The following is a 25764-nucleotide window of genomic DNA, read 5'->3' on the forward strand; positions in this document are numbered from 1 at the left end:
AAACTATAGACTCGACACTAATATCGGTCGTTTTACATGTCACCCCCTTCTCACCCCCACCCGTAGGGATGCCAGGGGTGTCTTGGAGTTGAACGGCATTGGGAGTGTTACTATTCATCTTAGCGACCCCGAAAACTAAGGATTCCACAATATCGGTAGTTTTCGATTATTTTTACATGTCACCTTCTTCTCACCCATCCCTACGGATGCCAGGGGTGTCTTGGAGTTGAACGGCACTGGGAGTGTCACCATTCATCTTAGCAACCCCGAAAACTATGGATTCCACACTAATATCGGTCGTTTTACATGTCACCCCCTTCTCACCCCCACCCGTAGGGATGCCAGGGGTGTCTTGGAGTTGAACGGCATTGGGAGTGTTACTATTCATCTTAGCGACCCCGAAAACTAAGGATTCCACAATATCGGTAGTTTTCGATTATTTTTACATGTCACCTTCTTCTCACCCATCCCTACGGATGCCAGGGGTGTCTTGGAGTTGAACGGCACTGGGAGTGTCACCATTCATCTTAGCAACCCCGAAAACTATGGATTCCACACTAATATCGGTCGTTTTACATGTCACTCCCTTCCCACCCCCTCCTTAGGGGTGCCAGAGGTGTCTTACCCCCACAGTATTTCTTTCCAGAATGTAAGTGATATGTGTACCAAGTTTGGTTGAAATCGCTCCAGGCGTTCGATAGTTATGCTGACACAAACATACATACACACACACACACACAAACACACACACACACACACACACACATGCATCCATTTTTATATATTAGATTATTTCTGATGCACTTGGTTCAGATCCCTTCCCCCTTTTGAAATACGTATATTTCTAGATACGTGGTTGTTTCTGTGTGTGGATTTCAAATTCATGCTAAAGGGTGTTAATGGAAAACCTACCCTTTCCCCAAAATAAAATTGCAAATACACCTGTGTGCTCAATCATTATATTCGGCCTTCACGAAAACCAGAGAGAGAACTGCCAAACAATTAAGCAAAGAGGGTTTTTTTTTGCTTTCCTTTCTGTTTGTGTTCAACTTGACTATAAAGTCAAGCGGTCTGAAAAAAAGAATTTTTTTTGTATCAAATTCATGGATTCTTCATTCACCGATCCCGTCGATATGTAAATGTTTCTTCGCTGTGGCGAAAACTCAGCTGAATAATTCAGCAGTCCTGAAGCAATCGATGTAGAAATTCAGCTTTTTCAGTCAAGTGTCTCTGAAATATAATCGTCGTTCCCTTGCTGTTGCAGTACTCATTCAGGAAGCATGGCTGTTTTATTCCTTCGATGACATCACATCCCTGTTTTAAAATTCAACCACATTATTTCGGTTTTGTAATTAAAATTTCTCTTCGTTAAATCATGCGTTAATTATTCGCGGATCGTATTCAAATTATACAGAATTTAATCAAAATAAATGGTGAAAATAAAGCTTTGTAGTTGTTTCCGCTGTAAAGCATGATTACACCCAATCTCATCCACATATTTGATCTCTCCTCTGTTTTTGCTTCGACCACAGTAAGAAGGAAAATGCATGATGAGATATGTTCATGATGGAAATTTAAATGTTTTTGCAAAGCATTTAATAATAACAGTTTCTCTTATTGTGGAAAGTCTTGTTTGCTTACTGCGGGCTTTTGATGGTGATGTGACAGTCATATTGTGATTCTTTTATCGTCCCTTTTCGGCCCTTCTCCATGGCCTAGTGGTATCGCCTTGTAACTATTGGCGTCTATAAGAATAAAATACACTTAGGAAAAACTTTTTGTGGTCATCTTTCTGCCTCTCTAGGTTAATCGAGACTATGATGATTAAATGATGAAAGAGATAATGGGATACACACAATGAAATGTCCCTACTTTTAAAAATTGGAACGTTCGATTTTGTAGTGCATTACACCAGATTGCGAATTGCAAATTAACAGAGGGGATGCCGGGGATACACTCCCCACACAAAAAAAATAAAATATCCCCAGAAAAGAAAATTACTTTCATCCTTGCCAGGGATGTTTTTATCCCCCTCAAAGAAAATTGAATTGATTTAATTTCTTAACCATGAAACAAAAACTGAAAAATAATACCGGAAAACAGTTAATCAACCTTTAAACCAATTATACTCTGTCCCAGCTAACTGTGGAGCAGGACCGCGCATAGCGGCAGAGGAGGAAGGAAATCGAGTAGTGAAAGCCAGTGAAAGCGGGTAACTCCAGTCGCTCACTACGCAATCCCATTCCTTTCACTGTTCATTGGTGGAGCCGTCTCGCGTCACTACTCGCGCAGACTTGTTCTCGTTCGCCTGGTCTACAGTTAGCTGGTATAGGGTATACATCCTACTTCACGTCTGAAGTTCTATTTTTAAGTAGCACATTGTTCACTTTTTTACACTGCCGTTGGGTGCAGAGGTTTTAGAAAAAGGAAATGTTTTCAGTATTATGGTTGATGAGAACACTATTGTTCAAATAAATTGAATTTAATTAGTTCGATAGCTCTTTTGTGAATTAGTTTGGGTTTTCTAACAATGTAAATTCTATACTGTTTCGAAATTATGTGTAAATGTTACCACAATATTTAATGACATAGATTAGAACCAATGTTCTGAGGTACTTAGCACCGCAAGGCAATAGTTTAGTTTATTGACTGGTAACATTATATAAATTTGCATACCTAAAAAAAACTAACTTCCAAATCACAAATACGCCACTGAGTGGGCATCTCCCCCCAAGCAAAAAGCTTAATTTGCACGAGACCAGTAATTATTTATAAACAATAGTGTATTCACAGTACAGAATCTAGAACTAGTGTTAGGATATTTTCGTACATCAACCGTGAGAAGCGAATTTTGGAAACTTGTGTTAGGCCCGGTTTAGACGAAAGCATTTCCCTTAGCATTTTTCTTAACATTTATGCCTTGACCAAAAAGCTACAGTGTAAAGTGAGAAATGTTATGGCATTTCAGATGCCATGGCATATTTCATGGCATTTCTCAAGGATAGGCTCGGTCCGTAGCGTTTTCCGTAGCGCAACCAATCAGAAGCGACCTGATGGTCACGAGTGCAAATATAATGGCGGTCGCGTGAGATGTAAACAACGTATCACTTCACACTTTTAAACGACGATAACTATTCAACCGAGAGGAATATCGCTTCATATTAAATGGTTTAAGGTAGAGAAGAATGGCGCTGATTAACTACATACATAACAACGTTTACTGTACACGAATGGAAGAATATTTTAGCTTTTTAAAATTTCAAATACCGTGAACACAGCATTTACGGTGTAATTCGACGTGCCTTTCGTGCTATATGTATTGTACAGTCGGAGAAAGAATTACCTGGGCCACGGCACCTAGAATTTCGTAACGTCTTAAAGCCTGTTGTTTATGCAACCCAAATAACAAATTATTCGCTTAAGTTTGTCTGGTGGATCTGAGTTCTCGGGAACGATTGAGCATTGATAGCATGAGTCACATGACTCATGCCCCAGCAACAACAAACAACAGCTGGGTGCTACGTGGCCTCAAGAAGAACATTTCAGCAACTGGTTTCTTAACAAGATCTACTCGTAAGAAAATATATTTTTCGAGTGATACTAGTCATTGTCAAGAAGGTTCACTGAAATTATGGTTCTCATCACAGGCCACATGCCACACGCTAATGGTTTAAGTCCAGTTTATGCACTGGACCTACAGATTAAAGTGGGATCCGAACCAAATGTTCCTCTATCTGGTATTGAATTCGGAAGCCTTTGATTACATGTCGAAGACGTTACCACTACGCCATCGGAGACGCAATGGAACGCCTTGAGAAAGAGACGAGTGAAACCATATTTGGCGTAAATTTTAAAAATAAGACAATATTTTGTGGTCACAGTTTCGAACCGTGGGAGAGGCATATATATTTTTTTGTCCCATCGTCCATTTCACGAGTTTATAATTCTTCCTCACCGACACGATTAACGCCAGTGGGAGAAGAAAAGCGAAGTAAAATAACTGAAACAGAAATAAAAGGAAAAAGCGAAACAAATTTTATCCATAATATTCTGCGGTCACTTCAGTTGTATTCAAGGAATCCTACATTTAAAGAGAGCCGTGGTATCTAACTTGTCTTTTCCACTTCCTTTGTGCTCTCGATTCCCTCTGTCACGATTGGTCTAAAACTAATTAATGCGACGTTAATTAAACAATCCAAACAACGAAACAATGCACAATCAACTGCACAAAACAACATTCCATTTGTTTTCGAACCGGAAAACAATTGACATGCTGTAAAATGAAGCAAGAAGCAGTAATAATCTGGGAATTTGGTACGGTATAGAATTAAATCGGTGAAGATGTTCCATTTGATTCGATTTTTGTTATTTAGCGTCGCTATTCTTTCACTTTTGGCAAATAGCGACGATGAAGATGATATGATGACATTGATTCACGGACACTCACCAAGAACACCCATGGCCAAGCCGAGATTCGAACCAGGGGCCCATGCTGTCGTAGCGCGCTGTGCTAACCACTACGCCACGGAGGTTGGTTAAGAGTGGACATTATACCATATTTTGTGTACGCAATTGGGATCAATCAATCGAATGACTAGGCATATTATATTATTAATATATTCATATCATAATATCACGTCATATTATTCGGCACGAAGTAACATCATAGACATTCAATCTTGCATGATTGCCTTTCAACTATTTCTTCGACTTCAGGTTAATAACATCAATAAGATAAATTATGAAACAAATGATAATGAATGTGGGATATTGACAGTTATTTCGAATTACCTGACACAAGCAACATTAAGCAGACTCGGTGGGCAAGCTCATTAAGTGGTCAACATTCGATCTCGTCACCAAAGTTCCCGGATTTGAGTACCGTCCTTGTCACAGGTGTTTGAGTATTTCGTCATTAATTTCATGTAATGGTCACTCGTCCGCGACTAGGAAGAAAAGTGATGTTACGTAACAAAACTAATAAAAATAAACATGATCGAAGAGTACTTATTTCATCTCTCACGAAATCTCCTATAAAACCGGGATATATGAAATATATGTATCTTCACATACTATTTCGATTTCTATATTTAACTAGCCGAGACCGAGAACGGGAGAGCAATTTTCAGTTCGAGAAACCGAGAGACGGAGACACTGTAAAGTCTTGTTTCTTTCTTGACATCTGCGTCTGTTCGTTATTGGCTTTGTATTGGCAATTATTGTCATTATTCCTCCCCTGGAAGTAAACCATAACGACGATTTATGATTAAATACATTAGAGCAGATAAAAGGGCAAGAACAAGAGAGTCATGCCTGCCCTGGACTTCAACCCAGAACCTTACGTAACGAGATTTGAAATTCTGGAGAAGGCATCTGTGTTTCGCTTGGCTTTCTCTTTCCTCAACTTCTGTTATTTTATCATGCACGTATAATTAAAATGGATCTGAGAAAATACGTTGCGATCCATAATTGTGTTGGTTAGATGCTATAAATGTGAACTCCAACATGGAATAAATTATTCCCTTTTGTATGTGGTTGAACATGAAATTTTCTTACACTGTGACAATTTCTTTTTTTAGTTTTTCTGCACAGATAAGCTAATCTGGACTGGACCTTCAGTTTAAAATGACATACGAACTAATACGTGCATCCACCGTGTATCGAACCCGGGATCCCTTGATTATAAGGTGACGACGTTATCATTACGCCATCGAGGAGGCCCCGTGAGAAAATATTATTCACTCGATCTATGCAATAATTTATTTAAACATTTACATTTTCGTTTTCTTCTTTCTTTTTTATTAACTACTCTTCTAGGACTCTTTTTTTGTCTTGAAATTTCTTCTTGTTTCAGGAAAAAAAATAATACATGCAGGCTGTATACCCCCAACCCCCATACAAATAGATAGAAAGAACTAATTTATAAATAACGTAACCATTAGGAAACAATTCGAACGTTAACTGATATAACTGCAGATGAAACAATACTTACAGACGCTAACGAAATATATATTCCTGTATAAGCTCACAGGCAACAGGTATCTGGTGAGTCATTCACTCTTGCTAACTACGAGCGAAGGTCACGGAACCAAAGGGTGGCGAACAGGCATCTGCTCTACGAAACTAGGGTTTGCAGACGAGGCCGTGTTCCTGTTATCAATGACGTACGAAATAAGGAGGAACACAGCTTTCATATCAAACTAGACCCGTGTTTTGGTCTCGTCATTGCATGTAAAACACTTTTTCGTCGTGGCCTTGAAGCCCTACCTAAAGGCTTCTCTGCAAGAAAGAAATCTTACCATTGAGGGGAGGAAAAGTGTGTGTGTCTATCGAGGTCTTTCAACTTACGTATTCTTCTTCATTTTAGAACGCGTGCTGTATCGTCGTTTGTGTTGGGTAATTTCACATTGTCTTCCTGCTTATGTTATTCGCGACGAAGCTTCTGGTTTCGATAATCTGGACGATAACGGGATTCTGAAGGTTGGTTGTTTGGTGTCTTAAGTCCACTTTATGCACAGTAAGACTAATCGGGAATGCATCTACAGTTTAAAGTGGGATCCGAACCACTATGTGCCTACACATTACTTTGCTGCTAGATATTTGCATGCTAAGATGTAGGAAATGCTACATTTTCAGTGTGTGGAATTGAGAGTTATTTCGGATACGAAGAATTGGAGAATGGAGTAGTGAGAAAAGTATCACCTCACATGTTTAAATTATAGCCCCCCCCCCCCACACACAGGATATAGGCCGTGGTTTTTATAACGAAATATAACATGAATGAATTGTGTCAAGAAAAACTGGAGCCTATTCACATCCCTACGAAGCTTGGAAGAAAGTCCACATAGAAATTAGAACGTTCTGTTCCGACAAAATCAAGACGTATAGTAAATGAAAGAGCAAAGTGCTACCTTTGCACCAAGCCATGAAGGCGTGTAGGGGGTGCGGAGTTAGGGTTGCACACTTTCTTGTTACGGCCGAAGGTGGGGATAATGTGATCATCACCACGCCCCTGGCCGCCTTTACCCCCCCCCCCCCCGCGCCGGAGCCACTTGAACAGGTGGACAAAATTCCAATCCTCCCCAGTCGGAGATCGAACTCAGAGCTCTCGCATGGTAATCAAACTCCCTAACGACCGAGCTACCGCGGCACATATAGTATAGTAGCCTTTGTAATTAAGGCAAGAATTATTTTAGCGTTTCGTTCAACGGTTTTAGGGGAATCATTTTCGAACATAGGCTATAACTCTTGTCGGTTCTGCGACCTGGCTTGAGAAAAGGCGATTTTATGACGAACAACATTCCACCTGATGTCACGTGACTTTCCTACATTTCCTGCGTCTGTTGGCTATTGCATAAAAGACGAGTTGGTCCTTGAGACAGACAGAATCACCCGATCACCTAAAGGTGCAATGTGTGTTGCCTACCTTTCCGGCATTATTTACTGCCATTAAAGTCTTATGGGGAAGAACTTTTTTCCACCACTGTACATTGTAATTGATTCAGTTAACTGAAATGTTCCATAAAATGCTTTCGTGTATAGTACTATCTGTTATAAGATTTTTGGAAGCATTTACGTAGCATTTATGCTAGCAAAAATGTTAACGGAAATGCTTTCGTCTAAAGCCGGCGTTACGGTAGGCTGTAAGTCCACCACAATGAAAGGTTTTGTTCAAGCGGAAAACATTGGTGGCTTATCACTCATTTGTCCATGGGTCCTCAGAAACCATGTAGGCCTACTGTATTTCAAGGTTTTTAACCGAAACCAAAACTTGAGAGATTAAAATTGCTGACAGGTGCGTTTCTTATCCCCAATTATGTAACCCCAGTCTAAACGGTGTTGTTTAGTTGTCTAACTGTCACGCGGAAGAACCGGTGTTCGATTTCTTGAGAGCACTTCGTGGGTTAAAGGCGTCCGGAGCTCATTGCATCTCCGGCATGGTCCAGATCGAGAATGTATGGAGCCTGCACATTCGTATATGCTTCCATGGCACAGTGCAATGCACAGGGGTGTAGTGATAGCGTTGTGGCCTTGTAATCAAGAGGTCCCAGGTTCAATACCCGGTGGAGGCACGACATGACACACATGACACTGTGCTTCGGGTCCCACGTTAAACTGCAGTAACAGTCCCAGTTAGCCTATTTGTTCATAAAAGTGTCCTTGAAACGAGAACCATTTTAGTCTAGACAGAACTAAAATATAAACAGAATTTGAAGCTCTGGGATTTCGTTCTCCACCTTGAAAATCCTTAGAAAAATATTTGAACCTAAAAGGGATGAGGGACAGGTGAGTGGAAAAGGCTACATAATTTAGAACTGCACAATTTGTATTCACGTCCAGATATTATTAGAATAATTAAATCAAGAAGACTTTGATCGGCAGACCATGTGACACGAATGGGAGAGGAAAGAAGATTTTACAGGATTCTTGGGAAGCCTGATGGTACCTGTAGGAAGGCCAAGACGAAGATGAAGGGATAACGTTGAGATGGGCCTAAAAGAGATAGGTAAGGATGGAAAAGATTGGATTGATCTTGCTCAGGATAGGGACAGGTACAAAGCTTATGTTGCTGCAGCCATAAACTTCGGGTTTAAGAAGGCTAGAGAGTTAGTTAGTTATCTTGAGGCACGGTGAATATTTTGGCTCAAAGATATTAGCAGACCCATCCTTTAATATATGTATAAATGTGAGCGGTCATATTAAGAATATTCCTAAATATGACATTAAGACATTTACGGTAACTGTTGAATTCAATAACCGGGATTTTCTTGTTTCTTTCAGAAAAAGGTTGGCGTGTTTCCACCCCCTCGCTCTCTGCGGCAGCGTCACGACAAGTTAACCAAATGTGTTCCGTTGGCATTCTTCATAACTTTTCACCTCTTAGCTCAGTCTGCAAGGGCATCCCATCCGCTGGTCTCCTCATGATGTATGTGGTGAGTAAGTGAGCGGGAAGGGTCTTTCGTATTCTGCAAACACGTCAGACCGATTTCTACAATTCCGTCGGGTACCCTATACGGTAGAGTTCTCCCGGGCCATCAGCCAAAACTTAACGCGTCGGCCATTAGGACTACAGAATCGCAGAAGGTGCCACGAGAGACATCGCTCTTCTATTTAATGCGGTGAAAACATTTCTTGCACACTCTCGCTCCAAACAACGTTCTGGAATTATTTTAAAAGCATGTTTTCTTGTTCTTTTATCGTCAACCGCCTCCTTTTCGTCAGCCATTTCCCGGGTTCATTTTTCAACCCGTTCTGGTTGTCTAATCTTGCAATTATTGCAATTCACCTTCCTCTGTTATTCAAAATTGTTCCCGTTCTGATTCTTTCAATGTGCTACGCTCCCAGAAATTGCGATTTGCTGATTTACGTTGCTTTTCTACTTCGATAGAGACAAAGTTTAACATGCAATGTTAATTGAACATAATCCATTGTCTGTCTCAGGAGTATGTGGAGCAAGGCCACGCATAACGGCAGAGAAGTGTAGAAAGCGAGTGGGGTGCGAGAGGCTGGTAGCTGCAGCCGCGCATTCTCTTCCATGCAGCCATTTCGCCTCTCACGCGTTCATTGGCCGAGTGTTCTCGAGTCACTACTTCCGCAGAGACTCTATTCGTTCGCTTGCTCCAGAGGTTCCCTGGATACAGTGTAGTGTTTTTAAATATACTTATTCAAACATTGTGTTTCGAGAAAGCACTTCTTATCTCGTCTTTGAGTGACAAAACTGTGATTTTGCTACGGCGCGTTGAAAATTTCTCCACGGCGTCCGCAGAAATTCTGTTTTAATTTTTTTATTTCAGTGTTAGAAGAAGTATAATTAATTAATAATGTGCAGTTATGCTAATGTAGAACCATTGTCACTAACATTTAGAAAATTATTACAGATAAAGTTGGCTTGACGGTCAGGTAGGCCAATCAGAATCAGGACTAGACATACAGTCTAAAGTGGGATGTGCCTCCCCGATGGCGCAGTGGTAGCGTCGTCGCCTTGTAATCAAGGGATCCCGGGTTCGATACCTGTTGGAGGCACATAGTGGTTCGGATTCCACTTTAAACTGTAGTTCCAGTCCCAATTAGCCTTACTGTGCATAAAGTGGACTTAAAACACCAACTCAATCAATCAATCCATGCACGATCTCCAGTGGAAGCACATTACACACTGGTTTAGATTAAATTGTAGGTCCAGCTCAAATTAGCATAAAGCAAATCAATCAATCAAATGAAGTGGGATGTGAACCACTGTAAATGTACAGTCACCGGCAATAGAAATGGGATCTAGACAGGCGCGTAGCCAGGATTTTATTTCGGGAGTGGCTCATGCCTTATCAGCAGCAGCCATCTAAAGGCGAGGAGGGGGTAGAAGCACTGAACATAACTTTCTCAGTATATTACAACTTATCTTACAAGACGTTTAATCCTGATATGGAAGTAAAATTAATTAGCACTATACACTATTTAAATTATATATTTGTAGGATTTCGGGAGGGGCTTCAGCCCCCTTAGCCCTTCCCCTGGCTACGTGCCTGGATCTAGATGTTTCATTTTTATTGCCGATGACTGTACCTGCAACAGGTATCGAACCTCGAACCTCTTGATTAAAAAGTGACGACGTTGTTACTACGGCAACGGGGATGGAGAGGCCCTCTACTTCTTTAGCTAAGATTATCTGATTATAAATTGATAAAATATACGAGAATGTAAAGAAATGTGATTTCTCTATTTGCGTTTCGGCCTTGGACCTTTTCCGACCTTTCTTTCATGTTCACAGTTATAGTTTTCTAATAGAAAAGGAGCAGGTTGTATTCCTAGTGTGTTTCGAATGTTCATATCTCACACTATTCTTCTTGAATATAAGGTAACGCGGTTGTAAGGACTAAGATACAATATTTTTCAAACTGATTTTTGTATTAATTTCACAATTCCAGTAAATTACAAAAATTAAAGTTCTTACAGGAACTCTAGCCATCCTATATAGTTAGGGTAGTGTGCTTCGAATCCAGCAGTCCTACGTTCGAATCCTGGGTACGGTATTGATATTGCATTATTTCACCGTTCATCCACATAGTCGCGGATAAAGTTGAGAAATTGAAAAGCGACGTAAAACAATGAAATATGCAACTATATTACTAACCAAATTAAGACAATTAATAACCAACGTTTTGAAACAGATCTGGCGAGTAGGGTGGGCTTTGTGAGCTGGCGCATTGTCCCGAAGCAGTATCTCAGGGTCAAGGAGAGATAATATGAATACTCTTTCATCGTCCACGGAATACATGGAGATATTACACTATCACAAGTTTTTTGATATTCCTCCTGTCGCCTCAGTAGCGGCTTAATGCAGGTAAGCATGTTTCGAATGTGTGTTTCATAAATCTGAGTCTACTTGGTGGTTTTTCTGTCGTTTTAACCAATTACTAATATAGTACTTTTCTCGAAGGTAATTGTACTTTCACCTTACTCGGGATCCTTATTGGAAAACCTGGTGGTAACATCGGTTGAGGTGCCACGGTGGTCTACTCGGTAGGGTGTCTGAGTGTCAAATCAATGGGTACCGGTAGGGGAGTAAAGGCGGCCGGAGCGTGATGCTGATTACATATCATCTCCAAAATGGCCGAGATCAAGAATGTGTGGGGATAAATGTGCCTTCAGGGTACGGTGCTATAAGGAAGGGTAACTTTACCACAGCTTAACTTACCTGTGGTGGTAATAGACCTGCAAAGAAGCCAAGGTGAAGGTGGAATGAGAATATTACGATGAAGCTAAAGGAGACTGAGGCGTTGATTAATATTGCCCAGGATAAGAAAATATGGAAGACTTACGTGTGGTATTGGACAATAAAGCTTCGGGTTTATGAATACCAGAAAGAGAGAGTTAGTATAGCGTTAATAACACATCTTGAATTTCTCGATAGACGTGCAATATCTCCGACGAAACCTAAAGAGCAAAGCGCGTAAAAAAGAAAAAGCGTCAACAGATATTGATAGCCGCAAGGGACAAGGCTACCACGACCTCTATTGCTGGAATGTGGAGGAAATTTGTAAGTCCAAAGGGCACAACCTACGTCCGTTAAGCTCAGTGAGACCGGCCGAAATGAGATCCCAGGATCAATTATTGATCCTTCCGCGGGCGACCCAAAGGAAAAGGTAGAACCAACTGTCCAGGAGAACGAATCAAGGGCCAAGTAAAACCTTTAGCACCGTCCATATTACAGTTGAGAAAGTCTAGTGAAGACACTCACCTGACTTTTACCCTTCCAAGGTTAAGTTGTAGGAAAGGTCTAGTAAATGAGCAAGTCTGCCTACGTCTCGTCTGGTGTTAAAATCCTTGTCTCGTTCTCGGTGTCTTGGACCAGCTGACGTGGTGGTAATGCAGTACCCAAGTGGTCTCGGTTTCGTTCCCCCGTGGACAGACATTGCACTGTGATTCGGATCTTACTTTAAACTGTAGGCCCAGTCCCAATTTGCCTAAAAGTGAACAGAGTGGAGTTAAACTTTGGCAATTTTTTTGCTCTCGGTCTCGTCTTGAACAAATGTCTCGTTCAGGTCTCGATGAACGAAAAGTGTACATCGCGCTGCGACGCAAGGGGTCCCGAGTTCGAATCCAGGCCTGGGCATGGATGTTTGTGAGTGTCCATTCATCAATTTCATTATATCATCACTCATCCCCATCTTCGCAAATTAGCCAAAAGTGGCACAAAAAGCGAAGTTAAATAAAGCAAAGCAATCGAACGAAAAGTCTGTTTCATCTCGAAAAAATAAATTGGAAACAGATTTAATTGCACACTAAACATGTCTCAAAAAATCAGTCTTTGGTTTGTCTGTATAATTAATTGATTGATTCATTTAGTTTGTTTTACTTAGAGCTTTTCTGACACTTTTGACTAAGATGATGATGATTGATGATCTGCAAAAAATGATGAAGGTACAGTCACAAGGAGCACTCATGCCTAGGCCGGAATTCGAACTCGTAACCTCTGGCGTTGTAGCGCGCTTTGCTAATCACTCCGCCTCAGAGGTTGTCAGAAAAATGCAAGCGCAACGAGGACTCGAACCAGAGCCTCTGACATACTGTGCCATTTCTCAATCAACTGAGCTACAGAGAGACAATTAACAGCGTAAGCGGAAAGTCAGGTGAAGCCAGGATTCCAGTTTTTTTTTGTTTTTACACTAGCACATCGCTAAATGTAATAGATACTAAGGAGATCTGTTATCTCCATCTGCCACTTAAGGAACACACATGTTTATTGATGTAAATTATTGATTTGTGAAAATTGTTGGAATTTCATTCATTCTGCTGATGTCCTTATCTGTTAACCCTCATGTAACTTTTTATGTTCTTCCTGTATAATCACCAACTTTCTTAACGGACAGACTGCATATACAGTCACGTAAACTTCTTGGTTGTAGCAAACCAATTGACTTTCAATGGGATCATTACACCCAAAAGTGTCCGTGACTTTACAATGTGTTAACTCTAAACGCAATGATTCCTTTGAATCTTTACGTTTCGCCTCCCCACACAATGTGTTACCCCTACAATCATTTAACTATAATCATTTAAAAAAAATGTCAAACTTTCAGACTATTGTTCTTGCATTATTACAAGAATTGTAATAGTCACTGCTAAAATAAATATATCAACGTATTTATATCGCTTTGATATTATTCTATTTCATTGCCTTTTACAATGAAGGTTACTATAGCTCTTTTCAGTTCTTATGGCGGGCGCTCTAGAAGCTGGCAAGGGTAGTGGAGAGCGGGGAATTCGCAACAGACCAACCAGAGAACAGCAGTAGCGCCTAGAGATACAACGTGGCGGAAATAAGTACTACGTGAAACTCGTTCTACAGGCTGCTGCGATTTTTATCGCACTGAATTGGTTGCTTCTCCGCTCCCCACTTCCCTTGCCAGCTTCTAGAGTGCCCGCCGTAAGAACTGAAAAGAGCTATAGTAGTTTTCCGGTATTTCACCTAACACTGAACAATTTTACTGCACAGTATTTCATGCAAAAGGTACTACAGACGTGACCGATTAATTTCCGTTGAGGATCCGGCCCTTACAGGTGATATGATTGGCCCGTACGCGGAGCCAATCAGAGAAGAGTGTCCTTTAAACATGCCTCGTTCTTACATGATTGGAGAACGATTTTAAGAGACAAACAACAAATTCAGTTCCAAAACTGGACTATTGATAGTGCAGGAGACTTCTCGTAAAAAAATTCCAGTCCCCAAATGGTACCAGAAGGTCTGTGTACCGCTACAAGTGCCATTAAAGCCTACAGAGCTAAGCAAACTAAACATGATTAAAGGCAAATTTGTACATACCTTCCCATCCTTCTGCCAGGAGCACTGTCCCTTCATGTCATACACTTTACACATCAGAAGAGCATCATCACCCGGATTCACTTCTGTATACTCTGGTTGTTTATCGAACCTTTGGAGGGCCAACAGCAGCACTGGACCTGTAATGACACAAAGAGAAAACAATGAACTCTTATTTCATGGATATAGGCAATACATTTATGAATTGATATTATATACTAGCTATATCCAAACACAAGTCACACAATATTAAACTTCGATCTGCAATTGAAAACTACTAATCTCATTGATTAACTTAACGGTTGCATTTATTATTTACAATCATCGGTTTTTATTATGCGTGTGCATTTGAGTCTTCAGGTCAGTAGTGCTTCTTCAAGCAATTTTTGCTAGAAAATATGATTTCTGTCACTTTCCATTTTGATTTACTGATCTTCTAACAAATAAACATCTACCTTTAACCCTAAGAGAAGCTAATATCTTTACAATGTAAAACACTCACAGGACCATCTGGTGGTAAGTGGACAAAATGTTCTTCCAACCACCTCTCCGGTACATCGACTCTCCAAAACAGAATTAAAGGGTCTTGAATCAACCAATAAGAGGAAGCGATCCTACCTCCCCTTCCCTCAATCAGCAGAGAATGAAATGCCTTGGGTCCAAGAAGCTTTTTGCCGTCTCCAGCGTTGCAAACTGTACGCTCAAGTGTCTGCATATATGTATTTTTATACTCCAGTTTGCCTAGCAGGCCCCCGTGGCGAAGTGGTTAGCACATCCCGCTACGACCCCAGGGGTTCCGGGTTCGAATCCTGGCCTGGGCATGGATGTGAGTGTCCATTCATCAATTTCATCATATCATCACTCATTCCCATCTTCGCAAATTAGCCAAAAGAAGTGAAGTAAAATAAAGCAAATCAATCAATCAAATCTAGTTTCCCAAGAGATTTAGGAGTACAATAGAGATGCATATACTCTGTCCCGGGAATCTGAGGAGCAAAGCCGCGCATAAAGGTAGAGAAGGGGAGAAAGCGAGTGGGCGGGCCTAACGGGTGTTAGCTGCAGCCATATTTTTCATTTCATGCACTCACTTCCTCTCCCGCGCGTTCATTGGTCGAGCCCTCTCCAGTCACTACTTCCGCAGATTTGTTTTCGTTCGTTTGCTCCGGAGATTACCGGTATAGAGTATAGGTACGACATTTTCAGAGTCGTGACTGCTCAGCTCTTCGCGGGGATAAAACTTGCTCCTTTTTCTGGGGATTGAATTTACCTGCAGTTCTTAACTATTTTCAGTGGATTCAAGGGAAACATGGTATTTTCCTGACAGGATAGCTTGTCACAGTACGAACATTCTTGTAGGTCCCGGGTTCGAATCCCGGTCGGGCTTGGTTGTTTGTGAATGTCCATTCATCAATTTCATCATTTCATCACTCATCCCCATCTTCGCAAATTAGCCAAGGGGCACAAAACGCGAAGTAAAATAAACTAAATCAAACCAAACATTCTTGTTATTAAATGAGTTAACCTTTATAACGGTTACACACTTTGAAGAATGGAGTATAATAGTAAAACTCTCTCTTGTATCCTATGATGCTTCCATCTGTTCTTAATTATGAAAACCTCATTACATCATTATCTTCACCGTCAGCAGCCACTACGTTGTCACAGGAATCTTTGGACGGTAGAGATGGAAAGAAAGAGTGGGCGGAGCAAAGCAGTGCGCGCTGCTGAAAACGACTGGTAGCTGCACCCACTCACGCGTTCATTGGTCGAGCCCTCTCGAGTCACTATTGCGCAGAGATTATCGGGACAGAGCAGTGGCGTTCCCAAGGGTGGGTTGATGAGGGTTATAACCCGCATTTCTCCAAGTATTCTTAGAAAGAGAACTTTAGAGCCAGGGAATGATGGCAAAATGATGGCTGACTGCTATAAAATGTATACCCTCCCCCCTTCGAAATTCCTGGGCACAGCACTGGGACAGAGCGTATACTTTCGCCAGGCTTGCAGATGGAATGTTATGGTGGAGGTCAGGGTGCTTTGTTCTTTGTATCTGCGACAGGTAGTGGCGTACTTATAAGTAAAGATATTGGACTTCGAGTACTAGAAATATTACAAATCGCCATACACGAAGGCGATGGACCCGTATAAATGGAAAACAGTGGAGAAACACGTGACTGCGTCAGCAAATTCGCATCTCTCGTACTGAACATGCATTCAATCTCGGGCCTCCCCGATGGCCCAGTAGCAGTGTCGTCGCCTTATGATCAAGGGGTCCCGGGTTCGATACCTGGTGGAGGCACAAGTGGTTCGGATCCCACTTTAAACTGTAGGTCGAGTCCCAATTAGCCTTACTGTGCATAAAGTGGACTTAAAACACCAAATCAATCATTCAATACTATCGACCAAATCCAATCCTTAAGAGTAATTTGATTTTAGATACTGATAGCATAATAACACCACAGAACGATTAATGTTCCAATAGCCATAAATTATATGAAATATGATCCACTAATAAAAGGGTACACGTCCTTTCATAAAAATATGAATGATGAGAATGGATTCTCCATTAAGATCTACACAATTAATGTGCGTCATCTGGATTAGGCATAAAACGTTAAGTTATGATTTCGTCACTGATGAACCGAATCACTTCGCAAGCAAATTGAAGCGGTTTTCTCTCTTCGAAAAACAAGCAAAATTACAACCAATTCGAGAAAGAAAGATGAAGCAATTAAACGATGAAACCAGATTTCTCCATCTTAATTGGGAAGCATCGGTAGCAATAAACAAGTTACAACGTAATTCTACAGCGCGGGTGATTATTTCGTGCCTGTGCACTGATTTGCAACGGTTTTACGAATTTAAGGCTAGCAAGACATAAGGAAAGGGACGAAGATAGGGAATATTACATACACAATGAGAGTAGGTAATTGCAATATACGAGGGACAGTCAAAAAGTTACTGTACAATCACCGGCAATAAAAATAGGGTACCTAGTTCAGGAAATACTTGCTTCCCTGCAAGGCGTTATGCGTGTTGCCTAAGTGCACGGCAATAAGTGGATTCGAAAATAAAATTTTCAATGGCAACTTGTACCACCGCCGTTCATCAATTTCACATCATCATTCATCCTCATCTTCGCGATTAGCTAAAAGCGACAGAAAAGTGAAGTAAAATAAACCAAATCAATAAACTGTTTGTATGTATTTATTCCCACCAAAAATTGGAGCACATCACTTAATCACCATGTAGGGAAGAAGGTGGGAATATGAAACATGGGTGTAATATGAAATTCGCTATAATTTTCTACTCACTGGTACGACCTAATGTTGGCAGTTAGCAACACTTGCAAAATACTCACCATTACTCACTAGAGCGCGTTGGACGCAGTTGAGTTAGTGACGTCGTCATAGGCAATAGGGGCTGGTTTTCGACCATGAAGCAATTGTTGTAAGGTAAGAATTGTGCATGTTTTTGATGCATTATTAGTTTTATTAGCAACACAAAGTAACGTGTTCTCGAAAGTACTCAGATGAGACTTCCGTACTAAGTAGTATTCAATGGGAAGCGGTAGATGTAGGTAAAGTTTTTTGACGGTGCTGGAAAATGTCTGCTGATGGTAATATGGATCACTTTGAATTTGTAAGAAATACCTGTTCCATATAACCCCGGTTTCCATTGTTTCAGGTACACGATGCCACGAACACAACTTGGTCCTAAGAAGAAAAAAAACTTGTAGCGCTATGTAATTATCCTAGAGTACACTTTATTGGCTAATCAATCAGTCGATCGACTTTTATTTTGAACCTTAGCAGTATTACATATTACCACCCCATTTTCCAAGCCCTCAGAGTCAGCAACTTGTAATGACAGTGGATAACAAAAGAGTGTTCCATATTACCACCTTCTCCCCTACAGTCACGGACATTTCTATACAACTTTTCCGGAATGTCTGGAGTAGTGACGCGCAGAGGTGAAAGCTTGTGGACAGGGCCAGACTAAGTGGGGAAGTGTGCGGAATGCAGAATTCCCCTAGTAGGCTTGCGAGCTGTCATGTTTACTACAGAACTACTGGACCGCGAATGACCAGTTGAGTCGCCCCCTTCCGCACGATCCCTCCCCTCCGCGCGTTCATTGGACGAGGCACACACCCGCAACATGCGCCCAGAACGCGTTCGCGTTCCCTTACTCCAGACATTCCGGAAAAGGAGTGTAGGTTGACTTTCCATTGACTTCCAATACAATTTTCACAACCCAGAAGCGTCCGTGACTGTATTGTCAATCTTCCTTTGATGATATCATCATTACCGAAGAAATTTTGCGGTGCTCTATAGGGCCTATGGGTACAGTGCAAAAATCGAACATATCTGGGAAACGTGAAAATTCCCAATGAATCTTTAAACGCCTATGGAAGGAAGCAGAGATTTCAAAATATATTATGTAACGAAGCTTTAAGGCACTAACAGAAGTTCACGTGCCTCAATTCAAGTTTTTGCTTCTTAACACTTCCGTTTATTTGTCTTTTCCGGACCAGTTCGATTACGCACTACAAAATTCATGAAGGATTTCACAGCTGGCTCGATCAATGCCCTTGCTGTCGGTACTAGGCCCTTCGCTGAAGCCCTTGACTGCCCAGATGCGAGGCGAAAAGGGTCGCTTTAAGGGTTCGAGTAATCATGTTCTGTGATAAGCCTGCCGGACGGGTCTGATTGAGCATGGGGCGTGTAATTAGACTGCGCTTGCAGATTAATTGCGGGGGGTAAGGTGGGGAGTACGAGGGATCGAGGCTGGAATGAAAAATATTCCGTTTCACGCAAAGGGTAGCTCTTGACAAGTGACTCGTGCTACTTCTAGGGGGTTTCTAGGTCTCGCATCGGTTTAACGGTTAATTTCTTCGCGCCGCTCAACGCAAATCTCATCTAGCTTGGGTTTATCGTGGATGTACACTCTAGAACTTCAGAACATATAACGTACGTGTCTACAGTTCATCTTATAGCCGGCGCGTTTAAGTATACTCTGTCCCGGTAATCTCTGGAGCAAACGAACGAATGCAAGTCTCTGAGCAAGTAGTGACTAAATGAGCAACCGCGATTCAGTAGAGGGGAAACATAGGCTGCAGTTACCAGCCTATACAGCAGTGTGTATTGCTTTGATCCGCCCACTCCATTTCTACTGTTATGCACGGTCTTGCTCCAGAAATTCCCAGGATAGAGTATAGTTCATTTTCGATCTAGCAGATCCGAGTTTGACTCTCTCCTTTGGCATGGGTGTTCTTTGCGAGTTTCCCCTCATCAGTTTCATGCAAATAAATAATTCTCATCGTTGCGATTAACCAAAAAATGCAGAGAAGCGACGCTAAATAATAAATATACGTAAGACACAAAAATCGGTTGTAAGTGTGTGTCATTTAGAAACATGTTTATTTTACTCAAATATAAATGTATTACAACAATTTCAATGTAATACATGTCCATTAGCTTTGGATTAAGCAAGCGCCACACAGAATATATTGATTTTTGATCCGCCATTTTGAAATGTCTTAAACGATTTCACTAAAATGCAATTCCAGCCATTCCTCACAGGCAACCGAAACAAAAAAATGCGCCTCCAAACATCTAAATTTACAGCATATATTGCGATCACAAAATTAATCTTCTTCGCCCTACCTACTTTCTAAACTTTAAAAGTTGTTTTTTTTCTAACATGTAATCCGAATCAGGCCTTTACTTTCATTCCAGAAGCATAAAAATGTAATGAGACCAGAGTTTCGCAAACATTTTTGATGTCGTACATGTATATTTGTATTATCCTCTCCGAAATCGATCCATGTCTTATGGTACAGTATAAGGCCTTTAGAACATATACTAACATCACCAATTTACGTCTTATGTCAGCGAGACGGCTAAGATAAAAAATGTCAAAAGTAATTCATAGATGGGGTCATTTATTTGCAATGTCTACATAAGCAACACTATCCACAGCTACTGCCATTTTGAAGTGAGCTATAAGCAATGCACTTTAGTTTTATGTACAAAATAGCTTGGGAATTTAAAAATAACTGTCTGTAGTCAATATGGTTCTATTAATATTTCCTATTGTGTGTATCCTTATGGTCGAATATACTTTCTTTTTTATTTAGATTTCTACCTGAAGAATTCACATAAATTTTAAAGCTTTGAAGTGTTCAGTAACAATTCAGATTGCCTGTTACATGCGTGTTAAACACTAACTGCCAAGCCGCATTATGAATTTTCTTGTGGGTAGCCCGAGCTATTTTGATGGTGTGTGTAATTATTATACACACGTGGCCTGCTTAATACACTTTTCTAAATTTATTCTTCCCTAGGCCGTGTGTGTAACAATTATACACAGCGTGAAGTAACAAACTAGTTTCATACATATTTGTTCTCAGAGCTGTGTATAAGAGCTATACACGCTTCCTGCAAGGTGTGTGTATCAATGTGATACACACGGCCTACGACAGGAGACTCTTTGTGTATCAATATGATACATGTGGTAGTTAAAGTGTTAAGTAACATCCGAAGATTCCACTCGAGGTATGAAAATAAGTTTCAACAAACACAGATTTAAGGATGACTAGACTTTTCTGAAACATCGAATATTGTTTCAGAACATTTAGTTTGCTGAAGGCGCCATCCTTTGGCAAATCTCTCCAAATTCGAAAAAAAATATTAAAAATATATTAAGTGGCGGCTGTCTGGTAAACTGGACAGGCATAAAGTAGCCCGCCTTGCCCGACCATAAAACACCTTACAAGATGTCCTCGCTCCTTAGGTGGCCCTGAACGATATCGAAGTGTTGTCCCTTGGAAGGGGCGGGAACGTTCATAGCTCATAACTTTACATTCAAACCCATGTTAGTAGAAGCTAACTGTTATTCGTACCTTGAGCGTATCTCCCCTTTATGGCGCTTTATCTCTTTGCCTCAAACATTTTCATCATTTTTATTCGCCGTGTAAAAGTGACAGTGCGGATCATAGCCATAAGGTTGAATGGGGGGAAGGGGGGATCGGGCCCTTACTTTTACGTTATGTGAGTTTGCCCAAGAAAAAGAGGAGAAGGGGATAATCTGGTTGTAAAATCTTGAAGTTCTTTCCCCTGGAAGAGATGGCGTACCTTCCTCGCCTCCTTATTTCTTCGCGGGAAGGGAAAAGAACATGGCGGCCCTTTGGGGTCTCCTCTAGGATACGCGCCGTGGAGAATATTACCCCATGTGTACAGCAGGGAAAAACAAAGCGCTCTTCTCATGCAAGTTTTATGTTTCGTTGCTGGCGTACCTTAGGATGCAAGTTTTCTATGGTTTTCCTCAAAGCTCATCGCGGATGGAGTTGATAAGGTCCACCAATGTACCGGGACCGTATGTTTTCATGCAGACTACAGGAAAACCTGTCTAGAACGAACACGCTTTCGGGCACCACGTATAAAGACAAGACCTGTGTATGGTGTAAAAGTAAAAAGGTGCTAAGGGGAGGTTAATTCGTTCTTGAAATATTTAGAGTACTTAAAAATATGTAACTCCATACATATTTACTCATATTGAGGGGTGACCCTTTGTAAATATACCAAAACGTCAACTTCTCTTCCAGTTAGTACACCTCGGACTGCTTTTTGCAGACTAACGAGGCTCTGACGTCTGGATCCATGTGTGTTTGCGATTTTCATTTCATCTTAACACCGTTCATCCTCATCTCCGCGATTAGCTAAAAGTGGCAGAAAAGCGAAGTGAAATAAAACAAATTAACCCATCGAGTACATTACAAATAAAAAAGTCGATCACATCGAATCTTCTTCCTGTTGTTAAAGAAATAAGGGTACTGTCATTTTCATTGTGTGTAACTTTTATTCTTGTCTGAACAGAAGAAAACTGATTTTACGTTTGGTTAAACATTTTCGTAATTATAAAGAAAAGAAAATGATATGAGCTTTACAAACTTTCGTAACTTTTAACATTTTTTTTGGTATCTCAGAACAAAATTTGTTATTATTATTACGAAAAATTTGTTTTTCGCCTATTTAAACAACGGAACCTATTTTCAGATTACTCCAAACATTTTTTTTCTTTTCGTATTTTTAATTTTCAATCGGTTACATTTCTCTATCACATGTGCACTTCATTTTTACAACGTTTGGTTGTAAAGATGGCCAAAAAGAGAGAAACACACCACACCTACTTCATAAAGACTATAATAATAATAATAATTTTAATTTTTATTATTATTATTATTAATAATAATAATATTGTAAGGTTGACTTGTTTGAATCTGTTGCATGAAATAAATTTGTGAAGATTAGAGAAAAGAGTTGGGTATAGTTTATAATAAAAAAAATCTGAAGTAATAGAAACGTCCATGGACAGAAACATATGTTAGGTGTAAGCTATCGCACGGAATATTTCAATGCGTTTCAAATTTATATTTTCCACAAATAGGGAAAAATATATATATAGAGAGAGAGAGGCATTGAAAGAGAATTGGACATTGTAAGTGAATTTCCACTTTTCATTGGATGATATTTAAACTGACGGAATCAAAAGCTCTAATTTGATAGTAAGGCTTTGTTGATCGCACAATCGTATTTCTCTTCGTTTGGATATATTTCTCTACAGCATCCCTACGAACAGAACAAAGGTGGTGTGGTAATTCCTAAGAAAAAAGAAAAACGTTCCCACAGTTATTCTGCATTCTTCACGCAACAACAGGGCGACTTTATTTGTCCACACGCCGGGACACACCCTCTTTGAATTTCAGTAGCGACGCATTGGACACGTGCGATTGTGAACAATGTTACTGTTCAGTCTAATTTCTATGGAGAGCTTAACGGTGCGGTACGCCTCGATCTGAATGTGTTGATTAGCTCTTTTCAAGTTCACGTACTGAACGGCCAATTAGCTTCATTCACGAGTCCGTCCGTCCGTCTGGCTCACATTGTTAGCGGAATTGTGCACCGAGAATCGAAATTACATCAGCGTAGACGCTTGCATAATGGTGGTAACCATAGCTATTCGATCTATCCTTTGTCCCGGCTATCTCTGGACCAAGCGAACGAACAAAAGTCTCTACGCAAGTAGTGACGCGAGACGGCTCCACCAATGAACAAGTGAGAGAGAACGGGATTGCGTGGAGGGGGAAATAGACTGCAGCTATCAGCTTTCACAGCAGCGTGTATTACTTCGCTCTGTCCACTCGATTTCCTCCCCTTCTCTGCCGTTATGCGCGGTCTTACTCCACAGATAGCCGAGACAGAGTATACACTGTGTCTTTAAGCAAAAATATAAAGAGTGTCCCCGTAAAATGCCGACAAATGTTTTACAGCGTGTAGAGGACCTTAAGACGAACAAATTTTCTCAGTAAGGTTTTGCTCATCGAGGTCTCGTTTCGAAGCTCCGACCCCCGAAAAAAGTTATTGTCATCTCTGTATATATGTGACCGTGTTGTAGAATCAAGATTGCCACTGACAATTATATATTCTGCAGTAAAAGAATAAACCTTTTAGAACGCTACTGACAAACTGTAACCAATAAAACCAAAGTGTACCCTTTATACTCTGTCCCAGGAGTCTGCGGAGCAACACCGTGCATGACAGTAGAGAATGGGGAGGATAGCAGTGCACGCTGCTGCAAACGGTTGTTAGCTGCAGCCGCGTTTTCCCCTCCATGCAGTCACTTCCTCTCTCACGCGTTCATTAGGTCGAGCTTGTTTTCGTTCGCTTGTTTCAGAGAATTGCAGGACAAACGGTGCATACTTCTGGACAAACTTACGAAGGCCTTCTTTAATATAAAAACATATAATACGCAACATATGCACGAGTGGTCAGGCATGCATGATTTAAGCGGTAAGATCCTGGTCTGCAGACATGATACTCTATCCATACTGCTCTCAAAATGCTTTCCGACAGAGTAAATAAGTACTATTGGCAGTTCTGAATTTCCACTACTTAGCTGCATGCATTGAGAATATCAGTTTTCGAGGCCTCATAGGGTCAAACCGAGGCTGTACTGAGCAAAACGTAACTAAGAAAAGTTGTTTGTCTTGATGTCCTCTACACGCTGGGAAAGTTTATCGACGTTTTACGGGAACACCCTGTACATATTAACTTATTGACAGTGTAAGATCGAATAGCTTTAGTTAACACCGTCATTCATGTTGCTACGTTCCCCGGATTATTCTCAATGGAACAACGTACGTTTATTCCTCAACGGCGAGCCTGAGACTTATCAGCCTACTATGAAGCCCTCAGGTTGTGGGAAATCAGATAAGGATATGCTTACGTAAACCTTACCAACTTGCACTCGCTATTAAACTCCTTATTAGAAACAAAATTGTATTAAGTTCATAATTGTTCTTCACTACACAAATTACCACATTCACATTTCCAAAATCACTTCCATTATTCCAGCAACATTCATAATATCATCTTTTACCTCACAACCCACAATCAAATCTTTTAAGGTTAGTCCATAACCATAAAAGACTACCCAATTGAACAAAACAAGTTACGTCATAATAGACAATTAACATTTTAAACATATCAAACACTTAAAAAGATACAATAAGTTGGTGCGTATCAATGTGTTTCCGCTGATTCAATTTTGTTTCTGGATACACAGTTTGTCGATTTTTGCGGGGATAGCCTGTATACACCGCAATCAGGACATTGAGGAATATATACAACGAACACAAATTCTCTGCTGAAATCCCGCGCACGTGATACTTGCGCGACACATGCATCTTGCATTATCTTCCTCCCCAAGCACTTTTTTTTATTATATTAAAAATAGACAAAGACAACGCTCAGAGCTGAGGAGAAGATTCTTTGTCGTTCTCACCAGGAGTTCCATTCATCTCCTCACAGGAGGGGGCGGGGGAGAGCATGCATGCCCCCCCTCAACATACATCAACCACGTGACGGTCTGAAGATAGCTCCACTTTGTGTAAAATATGTGTCTGCTATTCTTCCCATCGTCCCTCATATCCTTTTAGAGGAAACATTTGTGTACCTAATATATTTTCCACGTTGAAAGGCTGGCGGTTGAGAGTTCAAAAGAGCTGGCGAGCAATTCTTCAGGGGCTGACAAAAATTCATCACGCGATTCAATAATGTAGATTGTTGTCGAAGATAGCCTTCGTCCCCCTGTGGAACTCTTGTTATTCTACGGTTTGAATATTCTCAATTGTCAGAGCCTTTGATACATAAATAAGTTCCCTCGGTATCTTTAACACAGAAAATATCCTCCACACAGGGACGATAGAAAATAAGGAATTTAATAAATGTGTCGATAAAGAATATATAAATCAAACTAGACATTAATATCAAGTACAGGAGAAAAAGGGGGTGGGTCATGTAGTTTGGGGAGGGGTAAAATCAGTAAGGAACTGAAGAATTGCACAGATACAGAGAACAATAGTGATGAAGGGGAAATCGAAAAAAAGAGAT

At 40.7% G+C, this 25764-nt stretch overlaps 1 protein-coding gene across 4 annotated transcripts in view; it reads right to left on the reverse strand.

Annotated features, from left to right (window-relative positions):
- The window catches only part of LOC145978504 (synaptogenesis protein syg-1), a 794118-nt gene that overhangs the window by 442838 nt on the left and 325516 nt on the right, over nt 1–25764 (reverse strand). For all 4 annotated transcript variants that reach the window (XM_083111126.1, XM_083111125.1, XM_083111124.1 and 1 more), the window contains exon 2: nt 14318–14454. In XM_083111126.1, the coding sequence (XP_082967252.1) occupies nt 14318–14454 (137 nt within the window). The remainder of the gene's footprint in view (nt 1–14317; nt 14455–25764) is intronic.

The sequence above is a fragment of the Lepisma saccharinum genome, chromosome 25, assembly GCF_977018435.1.
Source record: "Lepisma saccharinum chromosome 25, izLepSacc3.1, whole genome shotgun sequence".
NCBI lineage: Eukaryota > Metazoa > Arthropoda > Insecta > Zygentoma > Lepismatidae > Lepisma > Lepisma saccharinum.